This window comes from Vulpes vulpes, chromosome 12, assembly GCF_048418805.1.
Source record: "Vulpes vulpes isolate BD-2025 chromosome 12, VulVul3, whole genome shotgun sequence".
In the NCBI taxonomy this organism is placed as follows: Eukaryota; Metazoa; Chordata; class Mammalia; order Carnivora; family Canidae; genus Vulpes; species Vulpes vulpes.
Window position 1 is genome coordinate 81,807,786 of NC_132791.1, and position 14,595 is coordinate 81,822,380.

The 14,595-nt window shown below is 34.1% G+C and overlaps 1 protein-coding gene across 11 annotated transcripts in view; it reads right to left on the reverse strand.

The window, feature by feature from the left end:
- CDKAL1 (CDKAL1 threonylcarbamoyladenosine tRNA methylthiotransferase) overlaps positions 1-14,595 on the reverse strand; it is a 641,987-nt gene that overhangs the window by 340,043 nt on the left and 287,349 nt on the right. For all 11 annotated transcript variants that reach the window (XM_072729035.1, XM_025999312.2, XM_025999311.2 and 8 more), the window contains one exon: positions 5,905-6,008. In XM_072729035.1, the coding sequence (XP_072585136.1) occupies positions 5,905-6,008 (104 nt within the window). The remainder of the gene's footprint in view (positions 1-5,904; positions 6,009-14,595) is intronic.

Below are 14,595 nucleotides of genomic sequence, written 5' to 3' on the forward strand. Positions count from 1 at the left end.
TTCCCAGGAAACTACACTCATCCTCCCAGCCTTGAGCCACCACAGCTCAGAACCCTGTCTGTGAGCATCTGTGCTTTAGCTCTGTTTATTTTGTGTATCTGCTGGCAAGATGTGCCTGTTCTAAGGTATCAGTAAAGCCTAAGAGGGGTTGTTTTTTGGGTCTGAAAAATACTCAAAATTGTTTCCATATAAATTAACGGTAATTGCTTCTTTGCCTTACGCCACTCTGGCTTATAGAATATTTCATGGGGATGCTCTATTTGCAGATAGCAGAAAAACCTGTGCAAGAAAGAAATACTAATTAGAAAGAAATACTAATCTAAGCTGGCCAATTCAGGCTGGATTCTAAAGGTCCTGAGGCCAGGACCTCAACTCTACTTCAACTATGGTGGCTCCACTTTTAGTTTTTAAACTTCATTTGAGAAAGGATTCCCTTTATTGCTAAAAAGAAAAGAAAAAAGGAAAGAAAAAGAAAACAAAAGAAAAAGATCCCCTGTCTTAGAAACTCAGAGATCTGAACAAAGGCCAGATAAATTTTACTCTGCTTTACCAAAGACAGACATAAGAAGCTTTCTCTGAAATCAAAATGATTAATCTCAGCTTACTTAAATCAAATATCTGACACATGACTATTTAGGCATCATGTCCTCCTATCAAGTTATATGTATTAGACACATCACATTTATTTAGCTCTCCTATTAAAATTCTTTTTGAAAAAATACTTTTTTTTTTTTAAAGAATCAGCAGAAGAGGCTGTGTAGAGACTCTATCTGGAATTTCTATGTATGACCAGCTAAAAGCATTTTTATTCTATTATTCAATGTCTCTTAGGAAAATAATTCTTGTTTGTGCCTACAGTCTCAAAACATATACATACTTCATTATAAACTATATACTTCCTTTTATGCACTCATATCAAAGTGTAAGTATCACTGTTATTTCTTTATTCTTCTATAGAGCCAGGATTCACAAGTTTGTAAAATTATCTTCCCTCTTTGCAAACACAATAAACATTTTTTATAGCTTTTATTTTCAGGGTCTGTTAACATGCATAACCCTTTACTGTAAGCTGTCTAAAATCCTCCTTGGAAGTTGACAATGTATAACAAACATGTAACATTATTAATCCTATAGGAGAAAGAAATTTATGTGAACACTGCACAAATGAAAAGATAAGAGTCAAAGAGACATTTGAATAACTGCCATATAAATTAACAGGATGTAATTATTGGTCTCTTTTCTGATCACAGATCAAAATCAATATATAGCAATCACTGCTAAAACTGATGAGTCAAATGTAGCTTGATATAAACTATCAACTTCAACAATCTAGGTTCATACATCCAAAAATCAAATACTGCTCATATCCTTTCCTACCTAAAAGTTTAGGGGTAATGTTTTCCAGTTGCATTTCATAGTTAATCTTACACACAGAAGATAGTATCTTTGCAAATCTCAAATAAAACAGAATTCATTTTTTTTAAAAAAATTTAACATTAATACTCAAAACCAAGAAACTTTCTCCCTGCTTTGAATATATCTTAATTTATTTACCTTTCCATAACTGGTTTATGCCACTTATCCTGTGAGGGTTTTTTACATTTATGAGGGAGAGAAAAAGTAGCAACACACAAATGAGATCTAAAAAAGCACACAATCGCTATAAAACAGCTCATCCATCATCTCTACATTTTGATTCCAGAGACAGCACTGAAAGGTGTTGTTTCCACACCACTCACCCAGCACACTTAAAAAGGTTTGCTCCATCACTTATACAACTGAAACTGATTGATTAGCTGCTAGAGAAAAATCAATACAAATATCCTAGAAAACACTAGCTTGTAAATTCATTCTGGCCCCAACAAAGTCCTGGTCACAGCTTGACATGTTTTTCTAGATATCTAAAATGAAACCATGTCAAACCCCAGTCCTCAAACACCGCGATGCCCAGGAATTTTTAAAACCTAAACCTCAGCAGAGGTGAGGAGGTTAAGGGGGAATGCTTCCCCACGGTCTGTTACAACAATGAAAGGAGAAGCTCAAGTTATGATAAATCTTATATTCAGAACTGGCCAAAAAAATGATAAACATGGAGGGCAGCCTGGGGGACTCAGCGGTTTAGTGCCACCTTTGGCTCGGGGCGTGATCCAGGAGATCCCGGATCGAGTTCCACATCAGGCTCCTTGCATGGAGCCTGCTTCTCCCTCTACCTGTGTCTCTCCTTCTCTCTCTGTGTGTGTTTCTCATGAATAAATAAATAAAATCTTAAAAAAAAAATGATAAACATGTTGAAAAGGTGAAAATGTCAAGGGGACCAGGTTGAGGGGAAAAAAAAGAAAAAAGTTAGGAAACCAACTAAATACAAATATATTTTTTTGTAAAAGGTAACCTAAAGTTTCTATATAAAAATATAAATAATTTTGACTTTAATGTTATCCATTCAAAATTTAATGAGCTCTCTTTCTCACTTTTTGGCAGCTGAATGTATAGTCAGTATATTTTTAGTGCTTTGGGAATCCACTGTACATTCAGAATGATTTCGTGATTATTTCAGAATTTCTTCTGAATGCTCCCTTGACTTTGGGTCAGCCCTTAGTCTCCTCATTCATTATACTACTAAGAAATAAATTTTTATGAATATAAAATGTTTCATAAATACGCTATTCAGAAAGAAATTGTGCTCTTATCGTATCATATGACAGGCAATCTGGGTTCGAACCCCATTCTACAAGTGGTTCAGTGTTTTTAAAAATCATTTAGTATTTCTGATGCATAGTCATCAAAAATTTGAAGAGAAAGAAAGGAAATGTACTTTGCAGGATGGCAAATTTCATGTCTACCGGCTGAGTGGCTTTCATAATACTAAAATTTACTGGCAGCATATTTAGAGTTTTCACCTTAGTCTCTCAAAGAACCATAATGTTTATTATTAATTACAGGACCATTTAATAATGGTGTTGTGCAGAACTGACCAGGTTCTAGCTCAAAGAATATTCCTAACACCTGAATTATTGAAGAAATAATTATGCAAAAGTCATAGAGATCACAGAGAATTTCTTCTGTTATATTTACCTTCATAATTATTCTTCACAATTTTAAAGCTCACATACAGAAAATCTATAAGATCAGAAATAACCAAATGTCTTTGACAGAAAAAAAAGATAATGAGCTAACTTGATGCCTTTAAAATTTGATTATCAACGGGTATTTCCTATAGTGGAAAAAGATTTTAAGGCCATCTTCAGCGTGCATTTGCTTTTCTCAAATTAAGAGAATGAAAGGTAGCAATCACACCAAATAGTTCCTATCTATAGAGACATTTTTCCTAAAACATAATTAGCAGCAAAAGAAAATCTGTCACTTGACTCTAGTCATTAATGTCTGTTACAGATGTTCTAATGTTCTCACTAAAAATTAGACTTTTTGAATTCACTTTAAATTCCTTCAGTTAAGTAACATAACATGTCTTCTTTATAAAAGAACACAGCAAATTACTTCCTGTAAGTTATCTCAAATTCTAACACCAAACAGTGCCAAATGTCACAGTAACGAGACCATGGCTTGGAGGGGCCAAGTACTTCTTCAGACCATCGTGGCTGATAAGCAGCAGAGCACTGTTTCAAATTCAAACCCTCCTATGACAAAGGGCATCAAATACCTAATGACCTGAAAGTTTTCCTAACCACCCTGGCTTGCCTAGGAAGTTCTGACCTCAGTATTTTAGTAATAGTAGCATGTATCAATCAGATGAGCTCATCAGTCCAAAAAAGCATTCAGTTTCAGCTCTCACATATAGATAACAAGAAAATAGAAATGTTACATGGACTATATTCCATGGTTGGGAATAAAAAGGCAATGTACCTATACACACACCCCCAAACACACACTCATGATGATGAAAGCAATACTAAATCAAGCTGTTCTAATGCTTTCTCTATGAATAAACACTGCATCACTGCTAACATCTGATATTCTTTGTAATATTAACATTAACTGGCCCAACCCACTGGTCATGATGATGTCAAGTAACACAAAGTCTGATAGAAGTCACACCCTGTACTTATATTGCTCACAGGGCATTTCTAAAGATAAACCAGAGAACTAAGTTGGATATCTTTAGAAAAATTCTATGATTCATTTATAAAAACTGTGATTATTCCTTCCTGGTTTTTACCTCAGGTCACATGTAATACAAAAAATGTGCATACTATGTCATGAAGCAATCACATCAAAATGTCAGGATAAGTTATGGGTGAGGATAAATATAAGGGAGCCAAGAGACTACGTTCACTTCCTAGCCAGTGATGTATCAGTTTTATATCTTTAAAATAAGTTTTCAGGGTAAAGTGAGAAGATTTTTAAAAGTTATAGTTAGCGGGATCCCTGGGTGGCGCAGCAGTTTGGCGCCTGCCTTTGGCCCAGGGCGCGATCCTGGAGACCCGGGATCGAATCCCACATCGGGCTCCCGGTGCATGGAGCCTGCTTCTCCCTCTGCCTGTGTCTCTGCCTCTCTCTCTCTCTCTCTGTAACTATCATAAAGAAATAAAAAAAGTTTTTTAAAAAAGTTATAGTTAGCTGTGGTTAGAAATGCATAATGTTGGGAGAATTACTTCAAAAGAACTAATTCATACTCCTACCAATTTGCAGTGTTTGGTGGATAGATCCTAGAGTTTTCATATCCCCATTTTCTGACAGATATATAGAAAAATAAATTTAGAATTTATTTGGAATGCCAGCAAAGGCATCATTTTTTCAAATAGATGAGGTTTCTGTGTAAATGTATGCCCTTTCTGAACATGCCTTAATGTAGTCATGTTGTACAGAAGGCAACTGCTCAGACTGTTCTTCGGATTCAATCATTACTAGACTCTGAAACCCAACACTGGCAAGAGTCAATGAGTTGCCTTTTATTTCCTGTTCAATACTAGTTAAATGTGAATGAAGGGACTAAACTAAGAAACAGAAAGAAATTGTCAGGGGGTGTTAATCAATCAATCAAGGGTACTTTTTTCTCTATTATAAAGAGCATTCCAAAATCACGTTGATGAAAGCTTTACGTAGATTAAAGAGGCACATTCAGAACTCCTACTTGCACTCTCAGGGTGTCAAGTACTGAAATAGCACTTCAAGCTCCTTGCTAAGAGAGGTACATTGCCAATAACTATTAACTCACAAGATTATGAGACAATAGATTATATCATGTTGGGTATAAAGACACACTAATGTTATACACACATTATAAACAAAGACAAAAGAGGAAGTTTATGGTTTAAGCCGTTATGTGTCAACACAACTGTGACTCATGTTAAAGATAAGTCTTACCATATACTGAGAAATACCTATACAAATCATGTTTTCCAGCAAGCGATGATTCAAAAGTAGCTGGCTACCCACACAAAGAATCATCCTCATTAGTACTCTCTACCAGCACCACTGTTTGCTGGTCCAAAGTTCTACAGATAAAGAGGGTTTGATCTTTTCTGACTGAGAGTAAAATCTGCCTTTTTTAAGACTCCTGGAAACACTTATTCATTCTACATTCCAAGTCCAAAAATTACCAAAGAAAGAGATAGAAGTCTTAAAAAGTATTCCCCTCAGTCCACAAAAGTCTTACCACACATCAGACAGCCATGGATTTCATTTTTATATTTTATCTTTTATATGAAAAGAAATGGGTGATAAGTTCAAAATACATCATAAGTAAATGGAAGAATGGTAAAAGAAGAGTAATGTGAATACTACAACATGGCTGACTGAATCTGATAACATTTCTACTGTATGAGCTGAAATATTTGTAAACTCTTCAGAAAGTTAAAGGAGCATGTATCTAAAGTGAAATGTGTTTAGAAGACTATTATGATTTATTAGGAAGACTAAAATCACACATGATTCTAGAACTCTTACCTTGAAAAGACTGTTTGGCTCTTTCTACTAGTTCATCAATTGGGTAACTGGCCAAATTTCCTCTGGCATGTTTAGTTTTGCAGTAGGTACATGCATTGAGACACCTGTTCAAATGATAATAATAAACAAAGCTCAAATTTTTAAAAGAGATAGTACACACTTAACATGGAAAAAGGCCTAAAACATACAATAAGATGTTATTTTAGTAAAATGTGGCACTTTATAGGAGAAATATTTAAAAAACAGTATCTACCATACTTGATAATTTTATTTCCACCCAGCACAGAAATTTACATTCGCAATTCTTTTAAGTTTCAACCACTCAAAAATGATTACACAAATCATACAGTATTATCTTCAAATGATCATATCAGTAAGGAATAAAGTTTATAAGCTTACAATGATTAATCAAAAGAAATTCGAGATCTACGTTTTTTTAAACCATTTGACATTGCTTGGCCATTGTAAAAATAGAAATTTAATGTTGCTTAGGTATACTGTATTATTTAGAAATGATAATAAATAGGTAACACAGCATTCTTATTAAAAAAAACACACCCTTAGAAATTTTCAGATTAACATTTTTCACTCCTAAAATCAAAAAAATATATATATATTAAAATAAGTCTAATGAATACTCCCTAGGATTATATTAGAAAAAGTAAACAAGGAGAATGACATTAGTTTTGAAAAATAAAAAATAGATTTTATACATTCAAATGCTATAATAAGCAGCAAGGTTTTAAAACACCATCATTACACAAATGCTTTAAAATTTCAAAATGAGAAATAAATTAACTTTTAATAATTGAACCTGACCAATGTATAATTTTGTTAATATCTGACTATGAGATACATATGAATCACTGTACTCTGCGGCCAAGTATACAATGCTTAATTTCTGATTATTTTTGCATGGCACTCTTAAGTAATACATATATTCTGAATTGATTTTTTTTTTACTGTTTTTCCAACCACATAATTTAAATAACTAACATTCTTTTCTTCCTAAGCAATTTCCTTTTTTTTTAAGATAAAACATAGATTGTGGCCTCTCTCTTATAAGCACAAATTCTAGTCTCTCAGTTGTTATAGGTCTTCTTTTTTTCAGTTTCCATTCATCCCATAAGAATGAAAAAGAGAAAACTGTTGCTGACCTCTCCATGGGACAGTAACTCACTTTTGTTTAGCCTTGATTGAGTATCAGACCCTTTTCTGGATGTTTTATATTCTCATTCATCCTTCTAGAGTTCATTGTTACCATCCCCATTTTACAGATGAAGAATTACTTCAAAAACATCTGATAATCAATTGATACCACAGAAATATGAGAGATAAGATACTAGTATGAAAAACTATATACCATATAGTTCAATCTAGAAGAAATCTAGAAGAAATGGACAATCTAAAAGAAATGCACCAATTCACGGAAACTTACAACCTACATAGGTTAAGTCTTAAGAAATAGAAAATCTGAATAGATCAATAATGAGTTAAGAGACTGGATCATATCCCACCATAGAAAAGCACAGGACTAGATGGTTTCATCAGTGGTGAATTTTATAAAACATTTAAAAAAAGAACGAATACCAATCCTGTTCAAACTCTTCCAAAAAGCAGTAGAGGAAGGAACACTCTAAAATTCACTTTAGGGATCCCTGGGTGGCGCAGCGGTGTGGCGCCTGCCTTTGGCCCAGGGCGCGATCCTGGAGACTCGGGATCGAATCCCACGTCAGGCTCCCGGTGCATGGAGCCTGCTTCTCCCTCTGCCTATGTCTCTGCCTCTCTCTCTCTCACTGTGTGCCTATCATAAATAAATAAAATTAAAAAAATTTAAAAAATAAAATAAAAAATAAAATTCACTTTATAAGGTCAATATTATCCTGATATCAAAGCCAGATAAGAACATTTTAAGAAAAGAATACTACACGTGAATATCCATCATGAATACAGATGCAAAAAAATCTCAACAGAATAATAGCAAACCAAATTCAACAGCATACTAAAAGAATCACACACCATGATCAACTGGAATTCATCCCTCAGTAACAAGGATGGTTCAACACACAAAAATGAAGAACTCTGATACAACACATTCACAGAATTAAGGATTAAATCATATGTTTATCTCAACGGATGCAGAAAAACTATATGACAAAATTCAACATCCAGTCACAATAAGAACTCTCAACAAACTGGGTATAGAATACTATACTACAAGACAAAAGACCATACATGACAAACCCACAGCTAACATACTCAATGGTAAATGGGTCAAAGCTTTTCCTCCAAGGTCAAAAACAAGACAAAGGTATCCACTCTTCCCATTCCTATTCAACACAGTTATGTAATTCTTAGCAGAGTAATTAGGCAAGAAAAAGAAATAAAAGGCGTCTCAATTAAAGAGGAAAGGGTAAAATCATATTTGTAGGTGATATGATCTTATACATAAAAAAAAATCCTAAAAACTCCACCAAAAACCTGTTCCATCTAATCAATAAATTCAGTAAAGTTAAATGATACCCAATTAACATACAAAAAAAGTAACATTTCTATCACTAACACTTTATCTGAAAAAGAAATAAAGAAAAAAATCTTATTTATAATAACACCAAAAACAATTATATAGGAACAAATTTAACCAAGGAAGTAATAAAAAAAAAATGCTGAAAATAATAAGACAATGATAAAAGAAACTGAAGAAGATACAAATAATTGGAGAAATATTCCACGCTCATGGATTGGAAGATTTAATACTGTTAAAATGTCCATACTACTCAAAGATGTCTAAAGACTCAATGCAATCCCTATCAAGATTCCAATGGCATTTTTTACAGAAACCGAGAAAACAATCTTATAATTTGTCTAGAACTACAAAAGACTCTTAATAATAGCCAAAACAGTCCTGAGAAAGAAGAACACAGCTAGGAAGCATCACATTTCCTGATTTCACTCAATATTACAAAGTTACAGTGATCAAAACAGTACTGTAGCAGCATAAAAACAGACAAATAGACAAATGGAAGAGAATTAAGAGCCCAGAAATAAACTTATGCACATACACTCAACTAATACTTGACAAAGGAGGCAAGAAAATTCAATGGAGAGAAAGCCAAGAACCTGCAGTGGAAAAAAAGAAATTCAACTCAGTAAATGTTGCCAGAAAACTAGATGTTCTCTTGCAAAAGAATGAAACTGGACTATTGTCTTATACCACTTGCAAGAATTAATGTGAAATAGATTAAAGATTCATATGTAAGACCAAAGCCTGTAAAAGCTATAGAAGAAAATCAAGGAAGAAACATCCTTGGCATGGGTCTTAGCAATGATTTTTCAGATGTGACACCTAAAGCACAGCAACAAAATCAAAAATAAACAAGTAGGACTACATCAAACTAAAAAGCTTCTGCATGGCAAAAGGAGTGATCAACAAAATGAAAAGGCAGCCTACGGACTGGAAGAAAATATTTTCAAATCACACATCTAATTAGTAATATATTAAGTGATTCAAATATTTGATTATTACATAAGAAATTTCTAATATCCAATTAAGGGCTTTATATCCAAAATATATAAGGAACTCAACAGTGAAAACAAACAAATCTAATTTAAAATGGCCAAAATGGCCAACAGGTCCATGAAAAGGGGCTCAACATAACCAGTCATCAAGGAAATGTAAATCAGAACTACAATGAGATAGCACTTCACACCTGTTAGAAAGGCTATCATCAAAAAGACAAAAGATAAGTGTTGGCAGGGATATAAAGAAAAGAAAGGAAACATTTGGACACTGTGGGTGGGGATGTAAACTGGTGCAGCCACAATAAAAAACAGTATGGAGGTTCCTCAAAAAGTTAAAAATACAAGCATCTGATTCAACAATTCCACTTGAGTATATATCCAAAGGAAAGGGAATCACTATCTCACATATTTGCATCTTTGTTGTCATTGCTTTATTTACAATAACCAAGACATGGAAACAACTGAAGTTTCTCCAACAGATAAATAAGTGACTAAAACAAGTGGTGTGTGTATTCATACACAATGTAATGTCATTCAGCTGTAAAAAGGAAGGAAATCCTGCCATTTCCAACAACATAGATGAACACTGAGGGTTTTACATGCTACATGAAATAAGTCAAACAGAGAAGCACAAATAGTGTGTGACCTCATTTATAGGTGGAATCTACAAATAAACTCAGAAACAGAGATGAGACTGGTGGCTGCCAGAAATGGGAAGTGGGGGTAGGAAATGAGTGAAGGTAATCTAAAGGTATAAAGTTATAGTTATAAGATAATTAAGTTCCGGGGATGCAATGTACAGCATGGTGATGATAACTGTCAATATTGTATCTTACATTTGAAACTTTCTGAGACCTAGATCTTAAAATTTCTCACAAGAAAAAAATGTTACCCATGTGTAGTAAAGTTAACTAAACTTAATGTGGCAAGCATTCCAAAATACAGACACACATCAAATAATCATGTTGTATACTTTGAACTTATACATAGTTACATGTCAATTATATCTCAGTAAACAGGGGGAGGAGGGGGGGTAAGTCTAGTAAGTAGCTAACTCAAGACATCCAATAGCTGAGATTCAAATTTAGGCCTACCAAATTTCAAACTCCATGCTGTTTCCATACCAATCTGACTCCCTAGAACAAATATGTGTCAAACATCCTAGCTACATACAGGTGCAAATAGTAAAATAGTCAATTATCTGACATGAGATACAAGTAACATATGTATTCAAAGTTACGGCCAGTACTTATCACCCTGTATAAGAACTTAGTTGTCTAAAACATGTGCTTCTCTCTTTAATTTCTTGGAAATCTAAGACTAAAGCTTCTTTTCTATTCCCTAGCCCAAATCAGTTATCTGTGTACAAATTTCATTTTTCATCTTCCTGCTGGCTCTGGGGCAAAATGTGTAATCTCATTTGATAAGTCACGTCATGAATTCTACTGCTCAGGTTCTCTCAGTGCTTCTCAAGCGGCACCATGGTAACATTCAATGAAGCGAGCCCTACCATTCCGTCGCCTGTGATATCCCCTTATAATGGGCATTCACTCTGGGCAAATCAGCGCTCTTGCAAAGAATCTGCTCTCATCATCTCCTGAAACTACTTCAAGTCTCCTGACTGACCTCTCTCTTTTATTCCTGTAACTAATGTAGAGCTCCATAAATTATGTGGACAATCATAATAAAAACTACTACTATTTCTGACTTGGGCTATTTCTTAAAAGTAACGTGTTAAGGGACACCAGCCTGAAGGTGAAGGAAAACAGGAGAAGAAAAGGGAAACGTATTTTAAACATTTATAACATGAATGAATTAACACATGTAAAGTACTTAGAAGAGCGTCTATACCTAGTAAGTGATTATAAGTGTTGGCCACTGGTTGTTTAATGTGACTGTTCTAAACAAATCTGTAAGGAAATAATTATGCATTATCATGTTCCAGGTGTACCTAACTTTATGGAGCAGATGTGTTGCCGCTAGGTTGGCTTAAATCAACTGTGGAAACTAAATCATATTTTCCTACTGGCTCACTTAATAAAGATGGAAATGTATCCCCCATGGAAAAGTCACTCATGAAAATTCACTAAAACATCTTAATAAAGCAAGGTGATATTCGGAAACATTTATAATAATCAAAATAAGCCAGTAAGTATAAATATTACATTAAGAATTCAAAATATTCTTCACTAAACTGCTCCCCTGGGGTTAATTAGGGTTGCTGATGTGATATGTTTTTTAAGTCCTAAACTATTTTTTGTATAAGACAGACTCATCCTGATCTGCAGTTATCAAAACAATATTTTATTTTGAGAAAGTGAAAATTTCTATAAAGCTTATTTCTTCAAGCATGTTATAAAAGTACTATATCAGGTATTAAATTTGCTATGCCTTATATTTAAAAAAAGAGAGGTATATTTTAATACACAGGAAAAATATGAATAAAAAGAATGAGTTTTTTTATGATATTTGGGTTAAAAACAATTTTCTCAATCACTAGGAATTATAATGACCAATCATTTCGACATGACCAGCTTCCAATAAAATAAAGGAGTTCATCATAGAAACCTTTACCGGTTACTTGCAGTTATATGTAAACAATTAAATAATTGTCTAAGAATAAGAACACCAAGCCAATTTCTTCAACCGACACAAAACAAAAGATCTTTGAAGGTTGACTGCAGCAAGCCAGAAACAAAAAGAGATGCCTGTGGAACTCCAAGGAAGATGGGAAATCCTGAAGAAACCTCCACTGTCCTGATAGAATAATAAAGCCAGCACACCACACCTACTGATCTGTGTATGGCAAGTCTTATGGCCATGGGCCAAGAAGGAAGGAAACACCTCAAAGGCAAGACAGGTTAGGCGCTCAATTTAGCAGTATAACTCTTAGGTTTTAAAGAGTATTGCATCAGAATATTTTTAAGTTACAGAAACCAAAGAGATGAAATAACAATTTTCACAAATTAAAATATTTCAAAGGGCTCAAATACATAACAAAATGTCAAATTTAATACCTAAATTACATAAAGCAAATGAAAACTAAAAGTTTTAATATACTGTTTTTTTTTCTTTTAAAGAGCATCTTTAAATATCACAGGTTCTGAAATAATTTAAAAATCAGAGTTATACTTTTAAAAATTCACCAACACTGATCATTTGTTTTTATGGGGGAGGAAAAAAGCCTATGTGACTCAGAATTCTGTTTCTCTCTGCTTCTTAGGGTTACAAATAAATTTAAATATGCAAAAACTATTTGGACTCAGACATTAAAGCATTAGCATATTCTGTTTCATTCACATAATTTAATTCTTATTTACTTTTAATCAATTGGCAAAGTACAATACTCCTCAAGGCTTCAACTTTACAAAACAATAATCCTTTTACAGAGCTTAAACCTTAGAAAAATCATGCTATGGGCCAGACATATTTTTCCATATTGAAGTAGAATGAAGCAAACAAACAAATCAAAAAGCTCAGGAAACAAAAGGTTCACACACAGTAGGTTGTGCCAGACTTGGCTGTGAAATACAGCTTATTGTGAGCCCTCATCTCGGTTTTAAAAGTATTTCCAGGGAAATTACAAACCTTTTGATCTTTTAAACAAATGTAAGAGATACTTTAATCAGCAGGATCTGATTAGATCTTCAAATGATAATCTAATACCTGTTTATCAAGATCAAAATCTTGAACAAGCAAAGGAAAATGACATCCTTAAAAACTAACAAAATATAGTTACAAAACCTGAAATTATTTAAGCTTCCTTCCAATCTAAAATGAATCTCTACACCAGCATTCCTGACTCCCACCTTCTGTCCTCAACTCTAAAATCATATTCTAATAATTACTGTCTTTCTTCAACTGTTAGGAAAGGGGGAAACTTAGTAGCAGCTAAACTTTCTCCTACTTATACTGCAGCTACATTTTCTTTTATCCTACCTCCATTAGATACCCAGATGCAGCGCTTGATCCCAGGACCCTCAGATCATGACTTGAGCAGAAGACAGACACTTAACTGGCTGAACCACCCAGGCACCCCCTATCTTTTTTTTTAAAGTAAACTCTACACCCAATGTGGGGCTTGAACACATGACCCTGAGATCAGGAGTCGCAGACTTTTCCAGTTGAGCTCTGAGGAGTCTGCAGAGATGAATCTATCTTATCTGATAGATAAGTTACAAATAGGAGTCTGCAGAGATGAATCTATCTTATCTGATAGATAAGTTACAAATAGCATGTGGATGTTAGTGTGGGCAAAAACGACCTTGACCTCAAAATATCAGGAATTATGCTCTGATTGCTGCTTCTTATCACAGAGACTCAAGATAAGGAGGTGACAGTCATTGTTGCACCTCCCCCACATTGTTAAAAGTCTCTACCTCTCTAGCTAAAGTTACTGTCAGAAGATTTAAAGGGCACGCATCTCTCTTTATCCTTTCATTTTTCACTTTTTTCCCTTTGGGGAGCCAGACATTAAAGATTTTAGGACACTCAAAAACAACTGCACATATAAGCAAAATTAAAAAGTGACCACACATGTCCAGAGAAAGGATCGGAAAAGACCTGAGAAGATCTTAAGTCCATAGCTCAGGCTGATCCTCGCTGCAAACAAAGCATACAATAATTTAAAAATAAACAATAACAAAAACCAGCAAAACCTATGAAGGGGGAGAATCTGATTCCCAAAGTTATCACATTATTAGATTCAAATGTCAGATGTTGGAAAAAAAAAATCACAAGGCATACAAAGAAACAGAAAGTATGGCCCATTCAAAGGAAAAAAAAAGAAGTCAACAGAGATGGTCCCCAAAAATGACCTATGGTGGATATACTAGACAAAGACTTTAAAACAACTCTTACAAATATTCGAAGAACAAAAAATTTGCAAAAATCAAGAGAACAATGGATGGAAAAAAATGGAAATAAAAGAACAGAAATTATTAAGAAAAAGAAATTCTGGAGCTAAAAAGTACAATAAGTAAAATGAAAAATTCACTAGAGGAATTCAGCCTCGACAACCAAAAAACATGCGGATGGAGCTGTAAAGGAGTACAATTTTTGACATTAAGCTGGTATATGTTCAGATTAGTGATAAAACATTAAAATGTGGGATGCCTGGGTGGCTCAGTGTTGAGCATTTGCCTTTGGCTTAGGGCGTGATCCTGGAGT